The sequence below is a fragment of the Heterodontus francisci genome, chromosome 1, assembly GCF_036365525.1.
Source record: "Heterodontus francisci isolate sHetFra1 chromosome 1, sHetFra1.hap1, whole genome shotgun sequence".
Lineage (NCBI taxonomy): Eukaryota > Metazoa > Chordata > Chondrichthyes > Heterodontiformes > Heterodontidae > Heterodontus > Heterodontus francisci.
The window spans coordinates 160,844,867-160,865,625 of NC_090371.1; the positions used below are offsets into that span (position 1 = coordinate 160,844,867).

At 41.9% G+C, this 20,759-nt stretch overlaps 1 protein-coding gene across 1 annotated transcript in view; it reads left to right on the plus strand.

Moving 5' to 3' along the window:
• Positions 1-10,714: 10,714 nt before the first annotated feature.
• LOC137347055 (prominin-1-A-like) overlaps positions 10,715-20,759 on the plus strand; it is a 289,266-nt gene continuing 279,221 nt past the window's right edge. Inside the window, exon 1 of the mRNA XM_068011104.1 lies at positions 10,715-10,972. Coding sequence (XP_067867205.1) covers positions 10,750-10,972 — 223 coding nt within the window. The 5' untranslated portion in view covers positions 10,715-10,749. The remainder of the gene's footprint in view (positions 10,973-20,759) is intronic.

The following is a 20,759-nucleotide window of genomic DNA, read 5'->3' on the forward strand; positions in this document are numbered from 1 at the left end:
TTTTAATATAACTTTTAACTCATTCCTCCCCTGCACTGCTTCCCTCCCACCCCGCCATTGAAGTATCTTGGTAGACTTGCAAAGGCAGAAGCGCTACATAAATACAAGAAATTATGAAACGATCCATGCTGTTTATTGTGAGCAATTCAAAGGGAAATCCGCTGAATGTTGTTAACATTCAGTTTTTTTTCAAAGAAATAATATCCCAGTTGAAAGAATTTAAGTGAATAAAACTCTGGCAGCCTAGAATTTTGGACACAGACGTAAACCCTTACTAATTTGGCATAATAGTGCGGTATTCTGTTTAGGCTAATTGCGGCTCTACAGCGAGTGAGAAGAATTAGTCTATTACTCAAATCTCTCATCACCTCTTAGCTATTTCATTGATGTTTATTAAATATTTCAATTTTTTTCCCCAATGTGTAACACCTCACTAAATTTCATCTGTCGTAGTTCTGTCTGCTTGCATATGTTGTCTGGGTTCTTTTCTACTTTGGCTGTTGCATCACATGCAACTGCTTATTTCTCTCAACGCCAAATCCCCAATTGCACATGATCTGCAAATTTAACTATTTTGCATTGAGTTTCTGAATTTAGGTCATTTCTATAAATCAACCAGCCTTTGGGTACTCTACTCAGTGCATTTCCTCACCCAGGCATCACTCCTAAATATTACCTGCTTCTTCCGCTCTTAGCTAATTTCTTAACCATCTCTAAGTTTTACTTAGGATACTTACGGACTTAAGCTGGTGTAGCAGCCTTTCATGTGGAACTTTATACAAGGCTTTCTGGAAGTCTAGGTACACAGTAATAGCATTTTTCGAAGTTCACTTGGAATGTCATTTCACTAAAAGCAAAGGGAATTGGTAAGGCAGGATCTGCTTTTTTAAAATCATGTTGGCTGTCATTTGCTGGGTTATTTTCACATCCGCACCCAACTTAGTTCCTGTTGATTTATTTAATTATTTTGCCAGTGACTAATGTAAGACTATAATTATCCAAGTATGATTTATTGCCATTTTTAAAAAATAGATATTTTTATACATATTGGCTTATTTGTGATCCAGTAGACCTCTCTTGTGTTCATGAGCTCCCTTTTGCTGAATGTCAGCACCAGTAGATATTTGTACCAAGCGTCCCTGAACACCATTGGCTATTTAGTTTTCCTTAACACTATACAGGATCCATCCCTGGGGATTTATTGGGTTTTGAGTCCTTAAAGCTTTTCTAGGCTTTGTATGGATGTGGGTGACGCTGGCAAGACCAGCATTTATTGCCCATCCCTAATTGCCCTTGAGAAGATGGTGGTGAGCTGCCTTCTTGACCCACTGCAGTCCATCTGCTGCGGGTACACCCACAGTACCGATAGGGAGGGAGTTCCAGAATTTTGATTCAGCGACAGTGAAGGAACAGCGATTTATAGTTCCAAGTCAGGATGGTGTGTGACTTGGAGGGGAACTTGTAGGTGGTGGTGTTCCCAGGTGTCTGTTGTTCTTGTTCTTCTAGGTGGAAGAGGTCGCGGGTTTGGAAGGTGCTGTCGAAGGAGGTGTAGTGAGTTGCTGCAGTGCATCGTGTAGATGGTACACACTGCTGCAACTGTGGATGGGTGGTGGAGGGAGTGAATGTTGAAGGTAGTGGATGGGGCACCGATCAAGTGGACTGCTTTGTCCTGGATGGTGTCAAGCTTTCTGAGTGTTTTTGGAACAGCACTCATCCAGGCAAGTGGAGAGTATTTATTCACTCTCCTGACTTGTGCCTTGTAGATGGTGGACAGGCTTTGAGGGTCAGGAGGTGGGTTACTCGCCGCAGAATTCTCAACCTCTGACCTGTTCTTGTAGCCACAGTATTTATGTGGCTACTCCAGTTCAGATTCTGGTCAATGGTAACCCCCCAGGATATTGACAGTGGGGGATTCAACAATGGTATGTCAAGGGGAGATGGTTGGATTCTCTCTTGTTGGAGATGGTCATTTCCTGGCACTTGTGTGACGTGAATGTTACTTGCCACTTATCAGCCCAAGCCTGAATGTTGTCCATGTCTTGCTGCATATGGACATGGATCGCTTCCATGCAAATGATATCAACATCATTTTAGTTGCAGACTTCTTCATGATTGGAGCGTTGCTTGTGACTTCTCTGGCAAATACTTTGAAAAAGGTAATCAGTTAGTATGATAGCTATATTCATCCTCTGCCTTAGTTCCATTTGCATCCTTAAAAGATCTCCATTCTTTGATATTATACTGAAAGAATTAGTGAACACTTATCCATGTATGACACAGTCAAGTAAAGCTCGAGTTGATCTGTTAAAGACATAAGTTGAGAAAATGTTTGAGTGCTTTTTTTGAAGTGGGTGAATCTTGTGAAGTGATTGATTTTATTAATAGAATCAAAGAATGGTTACAGCACAGACAGAGACCATTCGGCCCGTAGTAACCGTCCCAGCTCTCTAACAGCTAGTTCCACTCCCCTGCCTTTTCCCTGCAGCTCTGCAAATCTTTTCTCTTCAGATAATTATCCAATTCCCTTTTGAAATTCGCGATTGAATCTGCCTCTTCCAAGCTTTCAGGCAGTGCATTCCAGATCTTAACCACTCACTGTGAAAATTGAGTTTTTCCTCATGTAGCCTTTGATTCTTTTCCATTCACCTTAAATCCAGGCCCTCTGGCTCTTGACCCTTCCACCAATGGAAACAGTTGCTCCCTATTAACTCTGTCCAGACCCCTCATGATTTTGGACACCTCTATCAATCTCCTTTCAACCTTCTCTTCTCTACAGAGAACAGCCCCAGCTTTGCCAATCTGTCCTCGTAACTGAAGTCTCTCATCCCCGAAACCATTCTTCTTAATCTTTCCTGCACTCGCTAAAGCCTTCACATCCTTCCTAAAGCATGCTGACCAGAATTGGACACACTGCTCCTGTTGATGCCAAAGCAGCGCTTTATAAAGGTTTGCCATTAAAGGCCGTCTCAGGTCTGCAAACAAAACCCGACATGAGCCCGACAGAACCACATCCGACCCCGAGGCTGACCCGGCCCGAGTCCTTCCATTTTTTCCTGCGCCTGACCCGACCCGACCATCAGTTAACCTACCTTCCGTTTTTCACTTTGTTGCTGATCTGCACAAACTTAAAATAACTGTAACAAAACCACCTTTCTAGTCCAAAAATTACATTAACATTGGAGCCACTTACCTGAGGTTGTAATAGAGCTTGTCAGACCCAGCCCGGGCCCGAATGCCGGACCTGGAAATGCGACCCAACCCGAACCCGGCACATGTCGTCCGGTCCCATTGGGTTTGCCATACCTTCCTTGCTTTTGTACTCTATGCCTCTATTTATAAAGCCCACGATCCCGTATTACTCTTTAACCCAATTTCTCAACTTCTCCTGCCACCTGCAATGATTTATGCATATATACTGCCAAGTTCCTTTGCACCTGCACCCCTTTTAGAATTGTCGCCTTTATTTTCTATTGTCGTTCCTTGTTCTTCTTACCAAAATGTATCACTTCACACTTCTCTGCCTTAAGTGTAAAGTGATACATTTTGGTAGGAAGAAGATAAATGCATTAGAGTTAGGAGGTGTTTAAAAGGAAATAAAAAATTAAGGTGTGTGGTATAAGAGGAAAGTTAACATAAAGTTAGTTGAAAGAAAAGAAAGGATTACAAGTTGGAAGTGTGTCAGCGCTGGGTCCCTTTCTGTTCACTTGCTGCATGAACTGGACTTGGGCATCAAAATGTTGACACCAAAGTAAGGGTTTGTGAAATCATTGCAAGAACTGTAAAAGACTTCAGGAGATGAGCTAGGTAAGTGGAAGGGGCTGAACATTGACGTGCATTTAATGTGTAGGGAAGAGTGAGATAATGTATTTTTGGATGCAAAGCAAGCCATGAGAATATATACTCTCTGGGAAAATGCTGAAGGATTATGAATGAACAGAGAAACGCGGAAGTACAAATACTTCATTCCTTGAAAGTATGAGCAGGATATTCTTAAAGGTCAATAGCATTGAGTTTTACAAATGGGGGCACAGAGTATGAGTGTAAAGAAATAATACATTTGTACAGGGCAATGATTAAGCCACAGTTAGAGTACAGTAGCAATTTTGGGCACCTTATTATAGCAAGACATTAAAACCATAAATAATGTATATATAGAATTGCCAGGATGATATCAGAATGAGCAAGAGGAAAGATTTGAGATACAGGGACCTTTTCCATTGGAGCAGAGAAGGCTGAGGAGACTTAATCGAGTTTTTCAAAAATTATGAATAATTCTGACAGTGACAGGGAAAGACTGTTCCCTTTTATTGGAGAGTTAGTGACAAGGAGTTATGTACTTAAAATGACTCTGGTAGAAAAAAAATAATTCTGCAGAGGGTTGTTGAGGAAGAATGCTTGCTGCAGTTAGCAGTTGAGGCAGAGACCATTGCGACCTCGTAATGAAGGGCAACAAGAAGAGAGCAGAGCAGTGGGATTAATTTTGGATTGCTCCAGCACACACTGGCACAGATGCAAAACACCGAACGATATCCGGTATTATAAACTTGAGGTTTTAATTTTTTGCTGTCACATTTAGCTTCTGTAATTGCGAATTTTCTATTTGCATTCCTAGGGGGATGCTCGGTAAGTATTTGAGAGAGAAGGGTACAGAAGGATATGTCAATGGGGTCAAATGAAGGAAGGTGGGAGGAAGTTTGTGTGGAGCATAATCACCAAATAGACCTTTGAGCGAAATAGCCTGTTTTGGTGCTGTAGATTCTATGTAATCCAATAGCTATTCTCATTTCTAGATGCTTGTTATAACCACTGCACCGCACCCCCCCCCCCCCCCCACCCCACACCTGTCCTTCCTTTGTTTTGGACGTTCCTATACTTCAGTCGGTCTAGACACTTGTTTTCCTTATTTCACTTTATTCCTTTGTTAATTCATATAGGATCTTTTTTATATTAAAAAACTCACGTAACTAATTCCTGGTTTTATATTTAACATGCATGCTAACTGCTGTGTCCTTAATGGTATCTAAGTTGTGTCTTCAACTGTAGTTTTTCTTGATTACTACCTCCTAGTTGATTTGTTTAACCTTTGTCCTCATTGCCTTGAAGTTGGCCCTTTATAAGTTTATATACTTGAGTGTTAATACTCATTCACTCCAGTTTGTGTCCAGTTTAACTATGTTATAGTTGCTATTGCCCAAGGAGCCGCTGCTTTCATTCCCTAGATTTTTTGTCTTGGCCATTTGTTGTAACTAGGTCTGGATGCCAGTTACGACTCATTACATTCTTGGCATACTGGGTCAGAAAGCAGTTGTATATTTTATTCACTACCTCAGATTTTATATTGAGTCCTCAGTTTATAATGGGTTAGTAAATATTCTGCATTAATGATTTTTCTGTTTGATTACATCTTCCTTATCTGTTCAGAGTACCTGCCCATTTCTGTTTTGACCTGGTAGTTTATTGCAAATCCCTAGAATTATGTTGGCTCCGAAAGTGGAGGTCCAAAGAGAACTTAGGGGTCCTTGTACATAGAACATTATTTTTGTCCCTATCCATGACTTTTAAGCAAAAGCTCATGAAATGCTTGCTTGTATATATAAAAAAAGTTCCTTTATGAATTAACAAAGGAATAAAGTGAAATAAGGAGGACTTGAATATAAGGGGTTAAAAGTGTCATGAAGACCCCCACCTTCTAAGCTTGAGGCATATTAATTTCATCATATGAACATTAATTTTAAACTGTTACTGGAGTGAAAAGAAATGACTTGTTTAAAGAGATCACCAAATATTTGGCTGGAGGACATTTGCATACTAAGAGACAGTGTTTGGAGAGACAAAAAAACTACTCACTGATTCAATTAACAGAGATTGGGCTGGGCAATGGTGATCCACATCTTGTTGGTGTAAGAGACAGCACTACACCAGCCCCCCCCCCCCCCCCACCCCCCACCAAGAACTTTGAAATCCACAAACTACAGGAGTGGCTGTTCCCAAATAAGCAATTAGTCACCTGCTGGCCAACTTGGAGTTTGAATTGTGCTGACAGGATAGTTTGAAGACAGACTGCAGATTGCAACTGAACCTGGAACAAGAGACTCTCTCTCCTGGCTGGCGTGCTCCCGCTTTCTCACAAACCTCCGGACCCACTGAAGTTGCTTAAACCACAAGAGCGAAAAGACTCCTCCATCGAAACAAGTTAAAGCTTCACTGGGCCCCAATGAACAGCAAGACTTACCGGCAACCAAAGACTCCACATCGAACTCAAAGGACTGTAATTACAACCCAGCTATTGCCTCAAACTTTTCTCCTTTATTCCTTCTACTTTTTCTGTCTCTATCTGTGTGTGTGTGTTTATCGCGTATGCATGCTAGTGTGGTCGCATTGCATATTCGTAGTCGTTAACCGAATTAGAGTTTAAGATTAATAAACTTCCACCTTTATTGTTTGAATCTAAGAAAACCTGTCTGATTTCTTTGCCTTACAATTGGAAAGCAGTGGACAAGAATTCACTGAGGGGGAGCTAAAAACATGGTGTCTTTAAAGCTTAAACCAGGCAAAGGCTGAGAGGGAACCCGTAGACCCCTTTCTCACCTGGTCGTAACAGAAGCCATGCTAAAGCTATACAAAGTCCTGGTTAGACCACACCTTCAGTTCTGAGCACCATGCCTTAGGAAGGACGTCTTGTATGTAGAGGAGTAAGCGTTGGCATGGTTCTTAATGAATACTTTGCATCTGTTTTCACAAAAGAGGAGGACGAAGCAGACGTTGTAGTTAATGAGGAGGAATGTGGAATATTCGATGGAATAAACCTAATGAGGGAAGAAAAGTTAAGGTGTTTAGTATCCTTGAAAGTGGATAAATTACCAGGCCCAGATGAAATGTATCCCAGGCTGCTAAGAAAAGCAAGGAAAGAAATAGCGGAAGCTCTGACCATCAGTTTCCAATCCTCACTGGCTACAGGCATGGTGTCATAAGACTGGAGGTATGCTAACCTTGTACAGTTGTTTAAAAAGGGAGGAAGGGATAGCCTGGGTAATTACAGGCCAGTCAGCCTAACTATGGTCATGGGCAAATTACTGGAAAACATTGAGGTACAATATAAATTGTAATTTACAAAGGCACAAATTAATCAAGGACAGCATAGATTTTAGCTAACTTATGTTACAACCGAGGCAGGAGGAGTGCACTGTCTTCTCTTTTTTCCACATCTCCACGGGTCGCAACATCTATTTAAATGTTTACCTGGTTACCAATACAGCCAATCATATAATTTTTTAAAAATCCCAGCATAAAATACACTAATCAGGTTTCTTTTAATAAACAACAAAATTATCAGTTTATTATAAAACAGTAACAAAGCAAAGAATCAACACACAGATTTAAAATAAAATATGCAAGTTCCCTTTTTAAAAATTCCCCAACAACACACACACATATACTGGAAAAAGTACAGAAATTCATTCTGCAGAGGTCTGTTACAAAAGAAGACAAAAAAACTACTTTGACCAAATACTTGCTAATTCTTGATGAAAAAAGAAAAGATATGGAAGGAGGTCGGTCTGGCAGCTGGGTATACGGAGACTGGTTACTAGGATCGTCTCAGAAGCAGTCCGTTCTGGAGATGTCGAGAATTATTCTAGTAGGCTTTCTCGGAGAAATGTGGCATCAAGGTTTTTCTGCCAGCGCACACTTGAATCGCAGAATTTTTTTTTAGCTCCTCAGGAGCTATACAGCACCAGGCATTTTTTTTTCCACATTGGATCCTGGCAGAATTTCTTCAAAAAGGTAGAAAAGGAGGTGAGCTGGGTGATTTCTTTTCTCCTTGGCAGGAAAACACCGACAGTCTTCAAGCAGTCCACACCACAACAACTAAAACTGAAAACAATGTTCAAACCCCAAACAGTGAGTCGACCTCCTGACCTCCATAAACCTTGACATGTGGCTTCTCGTTAACTATTTTTCCCCAAGTCACCAAAGGTTCTACTGTTTTCTGAGCCCAAATCACAGGTGGCCTCCAGCACAGGTGGCTTTCAAACAACATATTGTCCTGTCGGTGAACTTGGTTAAAAAAAAAATACATCCATGGAATCTTTTCAGTTTTAACACAAGTCCTCAAAAAATAAAAATATTATCACTTGATTTTTTTTGAGGAGGTAACAAGGATGGTTGATGAGAGTAGAGCTGGATTTTAGCAAGGCTTTGACAAGGTCCCACATGACAGACTGGTCAGAAAATTAACAGCTTATGGGATCCAAGGGAAAGTGGCAAATTGGCTAAGTGACAGGAAGCAAAGGGTTTTTATGACTGGAAAGCTATTTCCAGTGGGGTCTGCAGGGCTCAATACTGTGTCCTTTGTTGTTCATGGTATATATCAATGATTTAGACTTAAATGTAGTGGCCATGACTAAGAGGTTTCCACTTGATACAAAAATTGGCTGTGGGGTTGATGGGAAGAAAGCTGTAGACTGCAGTAAGATGTCGATGGGCAGAAAAGTGGCAAATGGAATTCAATCTGGAAAAGTGTGAGGTAGTACATTTAGTGAGGACAAACCAGGCAAGGGAATACACAGTAGATGGTAGGATTCTGACAAGTGTAGATGAACAGAGTAACCTTGGCGTCTCCTTGGATTAAGGGGCAATGTGATCAAAGTTTTCAAGATGTTGAGGGGAACTGATGTGGCAGTTCAAAAGAAATATTTGCACTGGTTAGGGAAATTAGGACGAGGGGATATAGCCTAAAATTAGAGCCAGATCTTTCGGGAGTAAAGTTGGGAAACATGTAAAGGATAGCAGAAATTTGGATCTCCTGCAAATGGCTAGGTCAGTTAATTTTAAATCTGAGATTGATTGATTTCTGTTAAACAAAGCTATTAAGGAATTTGGACAAGGGTGGATATATGAAATAAAAACAAGAAATGCTGGAATCACTCAGCAGGTCTGGCAGCATCTGTGGAAAGAGAAGCAGAGTTAACGTTTCAGGTCAGTGACCCTTCTTCGGAACTGCATATATGAAGTTTGATCGCAGATCAGCCATGATGTCCTTGAATGACGAAGCAGGCTTGAAGAGCTAAATGGCCTATTCTTGTTCCTATGTTCACATGGCGTACTTCAACCAAACTATCTCTTTGGAAAACTCTTCCTGTAGCATTTGGGTCAATTTCATTACTTTCTAAATGTCCCTGACACAGCTAATCTACCTCATCTCTTGCCTAAGTCTGTTTTCCTGAGCACTAAGCTCTTGTGTTGTCTTCACCTCCATTGCTGCTGGTTAATCATATTTCTGTCATCTCTGCATCATAATGATTAATATTATTGACTAAGTCACTTTTTGTTTCAGTATATTTGGATTTTTTTTGCTTCACTTATTGCAGTATCGCCCCAGATTCTTGCACATTTATGATTTCATTACACTTGCTTTTGGGGTCCTTTAGGCATCATTTATCCAGGCAATTGAAAATCATTGTTGGGATTGATCAAATCCCATGCTTTGATTAATGGGGACTGTTTACCTATTGATGCACATGCATATAATCTGAGTATTTGTACTACTCTTTCTTCTTGCACTTCTTGTTATCATGCACCAACAAGGTGTGAGATTAGCCCGAGAATGCTTTTTCCTTTCATTTTTCCTTATGTCCTTGGAATTGTGTGTTGCATTCTGATGTTGGAATGGTTAGGATTCAGAATTGTGATCTTGTACCTTCTGTGAGCTGCCTTCTGCTGCACTGCCATATTGTCGAAATATTTACATTTTGATGGTTTTAGAGAAACAGTGGTAACCCCTGGTCTGTACTCATAGCTGAATACAAGATTGTTCCTTTTTCTGATATATATTACTGTAGTTAACTTGTTAATGCTGGCAAACTGTTTCACAAATATTTTTCTCAAATGTGTTTGCTTAAATTTTTTTTAATATCAAAAGTCTGAATTAAAAATGGTCACTGTTTAGTATCCAACAATTATGTTTTGTACACAAATATTGTGAAGTAAAATTAAAATTTTTACATTTTTAAGCAATTTAAATATGATGACAAATATAGTAAGCAATAAACATGCTCTTCATTTTTTGAACAAATAAGTTGTAGTTCAAATGTTTAATCTATTTTGTTAAATCATTATGATTTTGCTGTCTGTGGTAAGTTAATTGTTTATGGCCAGTTCATTTAAAAATATAAACATCTCAAAGTTTTTCCAGAGAATTTATTTTCTTTATTGAAGACTCAGTGCTACATGCCGGATTAACTATTGTAATTTTCAGTCTAAGTTGCTGTATTTTTCTATTACAGATAAGCATCTTTAAGGCATGCTGCTGGTGCCTGTACCAGCTAATACGCACCAGTGGGCGGGTTGACCTACCCCTCTGTCTGCAGATGAGACTTTCTGCTGAGCATTATTTCAGGGAGCTAAGACAGCAGCATCTTCAACCACCTTTCCAGCTGTCATTTTCTGTTATGCCAGACATGGTGCACTAAATGCAGAGCGTGAATTAGTTTGGAATTTGGAATCTGAGTACAATCTGAAGACTGGATGAAGAACTTGGGAGACAGGGCTTTTTTTTAACTCTAGAATATCGTTGTGGAAGCTGTTTTTGAAATGAAGCTGTCGCAGAAACAAAAAGGCTGAAGTGGCTCCCAAGTTTCCTGCTTTTCCTGAATTGCATTGTTTGAAGACTGCTTTTTCTTTTTTTTTCCTTCCCAATTCAGAAAAATAAGATATTTATTTGAGGTTTCTTTCTCTTGTGTGTTTTCAGTCATGGCTTTCACAGTACCATTGCTGATACTAATATTTTGTAGTAGGACTGGAAGTGAAAGCCAGTCATGGAACTACCCAGTAGAAACAGAAACATTGGATTTTGGGGCTGTACCTGCTGTGAACTATGAGACTAACATATATTATGATCCTGGGCCTATAGGATTCCTATTTCAGCTGGCACGCACTTTTCTACATGTGGTACAACCAAATCGTTTTCCTCGTGGTAAGTATGATTAGCAAGTGGCTGTACAATTGCAGTTATATTGCCTGAATTGTTTGAGCTGTCCACTAATTACTAACCTCATCAATGTCATAGTATTGCCTCTTCATTTATACCTTACTTCAGAATGGACATTATGAAAAGTTCTCAAATGCCTTATTTAAATATATCTATCTTATTTGTGACCATGTTATAAACTCAGTCATTCCTGTTATGTTCAATTAAATAACTATTTGAATGCAATTGTGATATTTTTCAATATTCGGTAGATTGCAAGCGTATTTCAGTAATGTTGATCAAGAAATTATGTTCATCCATTGTCCTATGTTTTATTTATTCTCATTACAGAATATATTTTAACTGTTTTGCAAAAATAGCTACAGCAATTAACTTGAAAAAGTCATTTGCTTTCAATGATGCATTGGTTATGTTTTAAATGAAAATCAGTTTTCTTGTACTGTTCATCTATATCTACACATGTATTTTAAGTACATGATTGGATAGAAGTGCTGCTTCTGCAACTGATTGGTAAATTCAGAGATCAGGTGTGGCTGTCTGAGTCACCTCATATAATTAGTAAATCCTATAAGCTCACCTACCATCTGTTGCTGTGGTTATAAAGAACGCTTTAACTTGAATGGGAAAATGACAAATGATTTAAAGAACAATACTTATCTGCATGCTTTAATAAGCTTTAGTTTCTCTTTACTATTAACGTTTCAGCATATATTAAAGGTTATTCACAATCATAATGAGATTACACAATATTGTACATAATATTACCTTAAAGTCCAATGTAGCTACAAAGTTCCAAAGGAATTGTCAGTCAAACCACCCATCTGCCAAGACTGAGGCACACATGATTTCGCCACATGAACATTAAAACTTCAAATTGCAAGCCCCTGGCTGAAGGACATTTGCATAGTATCAGACAGTGTTGAAACAAAGGAACCAGTCCCTGCCCCAAAACACAGAGGAGACATGGTCAAACCAGTCGGTCACGTGACCACCTGCTGGCCAACTAGGAGTTCTAAACTGGAACAACAGAATTTGAACTGAGAAAGCCGTGTGCTCTTGGAACTGAAGCAAGAATTACTTCCTCTCCTGTCTGCCTGCTCCCATCTCCTTCCATGGAACTGAATCTTGTGAAAACATGTGAAACTCAGAGAGAAGTCTCCTACGTGAACAAGGTTTAAGAAGAACACTGGGCCCAGATGAAAGCAAGACTACTTGCAAAAAGACTAAACTGTGAGCTTGAAGCACCGTAACAAGATATTCCCTCAAACAGTTCCACTTTATCTTCTCTTCTCTTTTCTGTCCCTATCTGCATGCATATATCGCATGTGCATGCTAGCGTGGGCACGTCGTATATCCGTAGACATGAACCGTATTAGAGTTTAAGTAAGTTTAATAAATTTCACTTTTTTCTTCTTTAAACCTGAGAAAACCTGGTGTGCTCATTTCTTTGCCTTATAATTGAAAACTGTGAACAACGATTCACAAAAAGGGGGAACTCAAAACAGTGTGTTTAAAAATAAAACCCTGTTACAATAAGACCAGGTGAAGATAGTATCAGACCTTTAGATACCCTTCTCACTTAGTCATAACTGAATACAATGAAGCACAGAATAATATTACTCCGTTCCCTTTATTAAACGTGGCTATAATTTAAAAAAATGTATGCATAACAAGTATCTACTTGTGAGAACTGGTAATGTATCGAGGGAAAAATCTGAATTTTCACTCTCCTGGCCTTGTATTTTGTTTCTACAGCAGCTCCACCAACCATTTCCTCTCCTTTAAAAAGTTCATCACATTTAAGTCACTTAAAGAGTGGTAAAGCTCAGAGAAGGTAACAAAATTAACAGGCTGAGCCAAATATTTACAAAACTAGCAATGTTTTCCACATAAATTGTCGTTTTTGAAACAACTGAAAAAGCTGAACAGTAAATGTTTTGGAAATTGTTATCCAAAATTACTTTCTGAAGCTTAAATTGTGAAGAATACATTGATCCAGCAGCAAGATTTGAGAGTTAGCTTTTAACATGTTGTAGTTACAGGATGGACAGTTGTACTGACTGGGACATATTTTTTAATTCAGGTATCTCATAATTGTGTAGACTGTTTGGGAGAAGAGATGAGGGACAGTCAAGCCAGATGCACACAATAACCTAAAGAAGATAAGCATGGGGCTTCAACACCTTGTGGCTAGCAAATGTATTGCATCTGTCCACTTACTTCAGCTTGGGTTTCCTTCCAGGCGATTGTGATGGGGAATTGGATGACAGTCCACTCCATGTGCAGTGTGATAATGCGAGAAGAAAGAGTTCTACTTACAGATTCGCTGTTAGGACCAGCTTCATCCAAGGTTCTGGATTTCAGATGATGTACAAGAACAACTTGTATTTATATAGGACATAACCTAAAATGTCCCTAGGTGCTTCACAGGAGTGTTATAAAGCAGAATTTAACACTGAGCTATTTAAGGTGATATTAGGGCAGACAGCCAAAAGCTTGGTCAAAGAGAGAGAGATTTTCAGGAGAGAGGTGGAGAGTTTTAGGGGAAGAATTCTGGAGTTTGGGGCCTCAGCAGCTGAAGGCATGGCCACCAATGGTGGAGCTGTTAAAATCTGAGGTGCCCAAGAGGCCATAATTAGAGGAGCGCAGTTGTCTCAGTGGGTTGTAGAGCTGGAGGAGTTAGAGATGGGGAGGATTGAGGCCATGGAGGGATTTGGAAACCAGGATGAGAATTTTAAAATTGAGACGTTGCTTAACTGGGAGCCAATGTAGGTCAGTGAGCATAAGGCTACTGGGTGAATGGGACTTTGTGTGAGAAAGGACACAGGCAGCAGAGGTTTGGATGACCTCAAGTTTATAGAGGGCAGAATGTGGGAGGTCACCAGGAATGTATTGGAATAGTCCAATCTGGAACAATGTCTCAATTTTAAAATTCCCATCCTTATTTTAAAATCCCTCCGTGGCCTCACTCCTCCCTATCTCTAACTCCTTCAGTCCTACAACCCACTGAGGTAACTGCGTTCCTCTAATTATGGCCTCTTGGGCATCTCAGATTTTAGAAGCTCCACTCTTGGTGGCCATGCCTTCAGCTGCTGAGGCCCCAAACTCTAGAATTCTCTCCCAAAACCCCTCCACCTCTCTTTCTTTCTTCAGCAGCAGATGAGTTGAAACAGGGGCCGAGTTGGACAATATTATGGAGGTGGAAATAGGCGGGTCTTTGGTGATGCGTGAATATATGGTAGGGAGCTCAACTTGGCGTCAGATGTGACATGAAGGTTGCAAACAACCTGATTTAACCTCATATAATTGGCACAGATAGGAATGGAGTCAGTAACTAGGACGTAGTTTGTAACGGTACCAAAGACATTCGGAGGAAATTTCTGCTCATCCAGTACTGGCTGTTGGACAAATAGTCTGATAATTTAGTGACAGCGAAGAAATAGTGACATGGTGGTGCGGTTGTGCCGGGTTTCAAAAGGGTGCATGTGAAAACTAATGTGCTTTCAGATGATGTTGCTAAGGGGCAGCATGTAGATTAGAAGTAGGAGAGGCCCAAGGATAGATCCTTGGGAGACACCAGAGGTAACTGAGCAGGTCCAGATAACAGCTGATTCACAGACTTTATTTGTGTGCAAGACCAGCAGAATTCCTGCCTACAATGTTCTGGACAGGTTTTTCTCCAAATGATCTCCAATTGTAAAGAGAGATCAGCATATACCTTGCCTACTGCCAGCCTGTGCATACAGAACAACTCCATTGTTCAAAGCCCCAGAGCTGGTTAATTTGGGAACAGATTAATAGCAGCTCCCTCATTCATTACAATAGTGGATTCATTATTCTGCTGTGCAACATGCATCATTGTTTCAAAGCAACAGGAGGGAACAGTATTACAGCTTTAATAGTTGTTTACTTACATTCATGTAATGTAATGCTAAACTGTGAACATAACAATGTAAACACAATATGATAAACTGAATATACACCAGTAAAACAGCATTATGATATTTTTCCTTTGTTTGACATGGGTTTCATTTTGATGCAGGCTTTGAAGCTGGCAGGACAAGTTGATTTTGAAGAAAAAGCATACGGGATCATGCTTGATAAATATGCTGGAATTTTTTGAGGATGTAACTAGTAGAATAGATAAGGGAGAACTAGGGGATGCGGTATATTTGGACTTTCAGAAGGCTTTCGATAAGGTCCCCACATAAGAGATTAGCGTGCAAAATTAAAGCACATGAGATTGGAGGTAAGGTACTTACGTGGATAGAGAACTGGTTGGCAGACAGGAAACAAAGAGTAGGAATAAACGGGTCTTTTTCTGAGTGGCAGGCAGTGACTAGTGGAGTACCGCAGGGATTAGTGCTAGGACCCCAGCTATTCACAATATATATTAATTATATAGATGAGGGAATTAAATGTAATATATCCAAGTTTGCAGACAACAGACACAAAGCTGGGTGGGCGTGTAAGTTTTGAGGAGGATGCAGAGAAGTTCCAGTGTGATTTGGACAGGTTGAGTGAGTGGGCAGATACATGGCAGATGCAGTATAATGTGGATAAATGTGAGGTTATCCACTTTGGTGGCAAAAACAGGCAGATTATTATCTGAACGGCGATTAGATTGGGAAAGGGGGAGGTGCAGCTAGACCTGGGTATCCTTGTGCACCAGTCGCTGAAAGTAAGCATGCAGGTGCAGCAGGCAGTTAAGAAGGCAAATGGTATGTTGGCCTTCATAGTGAGAGGATTTGAATACAGGAGCAGGGATGTCATGCTGCAATTCTACAAGGCCTTGATGAGATCACATCTGGAGTATTGTGTGCAGTTTTAGTCTCCTTATCTGAGGAAGGGTGTTCTTGCTATGGAAGGAGTGCAGCGAAGGTTCACCAGACTGATTCCTGGGATGGCAGGACTGACGTATGAAGAGAGATTGGGTCAATTAGGCTTGTATTCGCAAGAGTTTAGAAGAATGAGAGGGGATCTCATAGAAACCGACAAAATTCTAACAGAAGCAAAATACTGTCGATGCTGGAAATCTGAAATAAAAATAAATGCTGGAAATACTCAGCAGGTCTGGCAGCATCTGTGGAGAGAGAAGCAGAGTTAACGTTTCAGGTCAGGTGACCCTTCTTCAGAACTAGCAGATATTAGAAATGTGAAAGGTTTTAAACAAGTAAGGCGGGGGTGGGGCAAGAGACAACAAAGGAGAAGGTGCAGATAGGGCAAGGTCACAGAGAATAACCAACCAGCTGATGAGTTTGCTTTAATTTATAAGTCGGTCTCCCAGGGGAGAACCTTTCCAAGTCACCCCCACAAATCCAAAAAGGGCCAAGGGTGGGAAGGGGATAGGAGCCCAAGCAGTCCTGGGAGAGTAAGAAAAGCAGGAGACACAGGGGGTCCTCCTCTAGCCAAAAAAGAAGGTGCGATGAGCATGAGTGAGACCCGGAGACCTGTGTGCATCCATTGCAATAAAGCAGAGCATTTAAAAGATGACTGCTGGAAACTAAAGGGAAAACGTATAGGGTTAATCTGGGCATACCCGCTTAGTGAAGAAGTGAACCTGCTGGAAAGCACAGCAGAACAAGCTGTGGCTTTAACTGCAGTAAGAGTGAGCCCCAAGAAGCTTACCACTGCAAGTGCAGGTAAAGCTACTAGGATTCCTCAAGGTTATCAGGGTTTATTGTTTGAAGGGAAAGTAACCCCATACCCCTTGAGTGGGGCAAGCCAACCAATAGTAATTCCCAGGGACACGGGCCACTAGATCCCTTTAACTGGGAAATGGCCTGACCTTTCTCCCGGAGAGTGCAGTGAACACCAGAATAGTGGTGAATGGTATTGGAGGGCAGTGTGTGCCTGTATCTGCACCTGGAGTGCGACCTAGTTTTGGGACCGGTGACTGTAAAGATTGTCCCTAGTTTGCCTGTGGATGACCTGCTCCTAGGTAATAATCTGGCGGGGGTGAAGGTGGTAGCCCCCCCAGTAGTGCAAGAAAGACCGTAGGAGGTCAGAGAGACAGGGCAGTGGCGGGAGATGGACCCCTGAAGTTTCCCTGAATGTGTAGTGGATCAGGCAATGATCTAACCAGCTACCCCAGAGGAGACTGCATTGGCACTGCAGGCAGATGACCATGAGGTCTGCCGGTCAGAGACTTGCTTTGGAAAGTTCGGAGACCCATGGAATGAATTTTCTCTCGGTGAGGCTCAGTGGGCCGGCCCAGTATTGCCAGAGTTTGCACAGGCTGCCCAGTCTGAAAGTGAAGCAGAGGGAGTCCCTGATGGCTGCTATTTAAAGAATAAAGGTGCTGATGAGGAAATGGCGTTCTCCTCACAGACCTGAGAGCAAGGAGTGGACAGTAGTTCACCAGCTAGTGGCGCCGCAGAGAAATATTAAGAAGGGCCTACAGTGACTATACATGCCAGTATACAAAAGACCAAAGCCTGCATAAAACAGCAGTTTAACTGGCCAAAATGCCACAAAGATGTGGTGGAGTACTGCAGGAGTTGCCACATGTGCCAGGTTGAGGGGGAAACCCCAACTTGCAGTGAAACCTGCACCCCGAGGTCCTGTGTTAGGAGGACCCTCCAGCAGAGGGCTGGTGAACTGTAAGGGACGCCCGCTGAGAACAAAAAGGGACAGGCAGGCACAAGGCTGGTAAAAGGTTAGACAGGGAAGGGGAAAAAGTGACCAAGAGGGCAGATTAAAGGAAGTCCGGGAGGAATCCCAGGTGAAAACCCCTACTTTCCGCTCAGCCAACCCTGAAAAATGTGAAAAGTTAGACCCCACATCCTCCTACGTAAATGCAGACACAAGAAGCACCCCACCAGAGTTGCAAACAGGAACCCGCAGAGACAAAGAAAGATCTCTCGGGTCAGAGAAACCATGAGGGGAGTGCAGTAGAGTCTGCAAAATACCTGCAGGTAGGAGTGTCCTCTGGGACAAAGGGGAGATTCGCAAACAATCCTCCCCCACAGTCAGAACCAAAGAAAACCACCCATCTCCCAAAGTCAAAAGCCTTTGCATGACTCAGCAAAGCACTGAAAGAGAGTTCAGGACAGACCTGCCGACGACTGACTCTCCTGAGAAAAAAATATTTCCAGCTGAGGGCTAATTAAATCTACCCCCCTCCCCCATTTCAGACCTCAACAGGAACAAAGACCCAAGGCAGCCATGGAAATGGTTAAATGGAAGAGAAACTTCCCCAAAAAAGAACCACATGTTTATTGGCTGCCAAAAAAGGGGCGATTTTAATAAGTTTTAGGATTTGTGAATGAATGAGAGAAATGCATGTTTTTTTTCTGCATCTTACATTTTTCTCTACCTTTTTAATGAAATGCACCTTTTCTTGAGTCACATTTCATTCCACTGGTGTAGAGGTGTCATGCTAGGCCGTAACCTGCCAAGCATGAGGCACATTAATTTTGTCATGAACATTGATTTTTTAAAGAGTTACTGGAGTGAAGAAGACTTGTTAAACAGATCAGCTGTGGCTGGAAAAGACATTTGCATATTAACAGACAGTGTTTGGAAAGACGAAGCAGCCATTTCCTGACATTTAACCCACAATGGACTTTTGAACATCAGACGTTGAAGGTGGGGGAGCTTGCATTCCAGGTTGAATGCTAAGATGGCCGAATACACAAGCTGACATGGTCAAACCAGCTAGTCACATGACTAACCTGCTGGGCAACCTGAGTTTTTTGAATTTGTCTAAACAGTTTGGGTAGAAAGCTGTTTGCTCCTGGACTGATGAGATCTCTCCTGTCTGCTCCCATCTCTTTCTCACAAGCCTCTGAATCCACTGAAGACACATGAACCCCCAAGAGAGAAATGTCTCCAACAGTGAACAAGGTTTAAGAAGAATACTGGGCCCCAACGAAAAGCAAGATCTACCTACAATCAAGGACTCTACAGTGAGCTCGAAGAACCGTAGCAACAACTCTTCAGGTATTGCCTCAAACCTTTCCACTTTATTTTTCTTCTCTTTTCTGTCTCTACTTCCATGTGTGTGTCACGGATGCATGCTAGCATGGGGCATGGCATGTGTCTGTAGGCTTCAACCGAATTGGAGTTTAAGTTTAATAAATTTCAACTTTTCTTCTTTTAACCTAAGAAAGCCTGTTTGTGCAGTTTCTTTGCCTTATAATTGGAAAGCGGTGAACAAGGATTCACCAAGGGGGAGCGAAAAATACAGTGTGTTTAAAATTAAACCCTGTTACAGTAAGACTAGGTGAAGGCTGAAAGGGAACCCTAGACCTCTTTCTCACCTGGTCGTAACAGCAATAATTCTGGAAGTCAAAGCTAATGCGTTTGACAACCACAGTTGGTAGAAAGTGATGTCTGATGTCTGCTTTCTACAAATGTATGCTTAAGAGGTGGCTTTTACAAAGCTTTTACTGTATTAACAAATACGTGTGTGTTGCAATGAGTATACCTAGTTTGTTTACATTTACAGGATGATTCTTCTTCTTTGGCCTCCTTGTCTCGAGACAATGGGTAAGCGCCTGGAGGTGGTCAGTGGTTTGTGGAGCAGCGCCTGGAGTGGCTATAAAGGCCAATTCTAGAGTGACAGACTTTTCCACAGGTGCTGCAGAAAAATTTGTTTGTCGGGGCTGTTGCACAGTTGGCTCTCCCTTTGCACTTCTGTCTTTTTTCCTGCCAACTGCTAAGTCTCTTCGACTCGCCACACTTTAGCCCCGCCTTTATGGCTGCCCACCAGTTCTGGCGATCGCTGGCAACTGACTCCCACGACTTGTGATCAATGTCACAGGACTTCATGTCGCGTTTGCAGACGTCTTTAAAGCGGAGACATGGGCAGCCGGTGGGTCTGATACCAGTGGCGAGCTCGCTGTACAATGTGTCTTTGGGGATCCTGCCATCTTCCATGCAGCTCACATGGCCAAGCCATCTCAAGCGCCGCTGACTCAGCAGTGTGTATAAGCTGGGGATCTTGGCCGCCTCGAGGACTTCTGTGTTGGAGATACGGTCCTGCCACCTGATGCCAAGGATTCTCCGGAGGCAGCGAAGATGGAATGAATTGAGACGTCGCTCTTGGCTGACATACATTGTCCAGGCCTCGCTGCCATAGAGCAAGGTACTGAGGACACAGGCTTGATGCACTCGGACTTTTGTGTTCCGTGTCAGTGCGCCATTTTCCCACACTCTCTTGGCCAGTCTGGACATAGCAGTGGAAGCCTTTCCCATGCGCTTGTTGATTTCTGCATCTAGGGACAGGTTACTGGTGATAGTTGAGCCTAGGTAGGTGAACTCTTGAACCACTTCCAGAGCGTGGTCGCCGATATTGATGGATGGAGCATTTCTGACGTCCTGTCCCATGATGTTCGTTTTCTTGAGACTGATGGTTAGGCCAAATTTGTTGCAGGCAGCCGCTAACTTGTCAATGAGACTCTGCAGACACTCTTCAGTGTGAGATGTTAAAACAGCATCGTCAGCAAAGAGGAGTTCCCTGATGAGGACTTTCCGTACTTTGGTCTTCGCTCTTAGACGGGCAAGGTTGACCAACCTGCCCCCGATCTTGTGTGGAGGAAAATTCCTTCTTCTGAAGACTTGAACGCATGTGAGAGCAGCAGGGAGAAGAAAATCCCAAACAGTGTGGGTGCGTGAACACAGCCCTGTTTCACGCCACTCAGGATAGGAAAGGGGTCTGATGAGGTGCCGCTATGCTGAATTGTGCCTTTCATATTGTCATGGAATGAGGTGATGATACTTAGTAGCTTTGGTGGACATCCGATCTTTTCTAGTAGTCTGAAGAGAC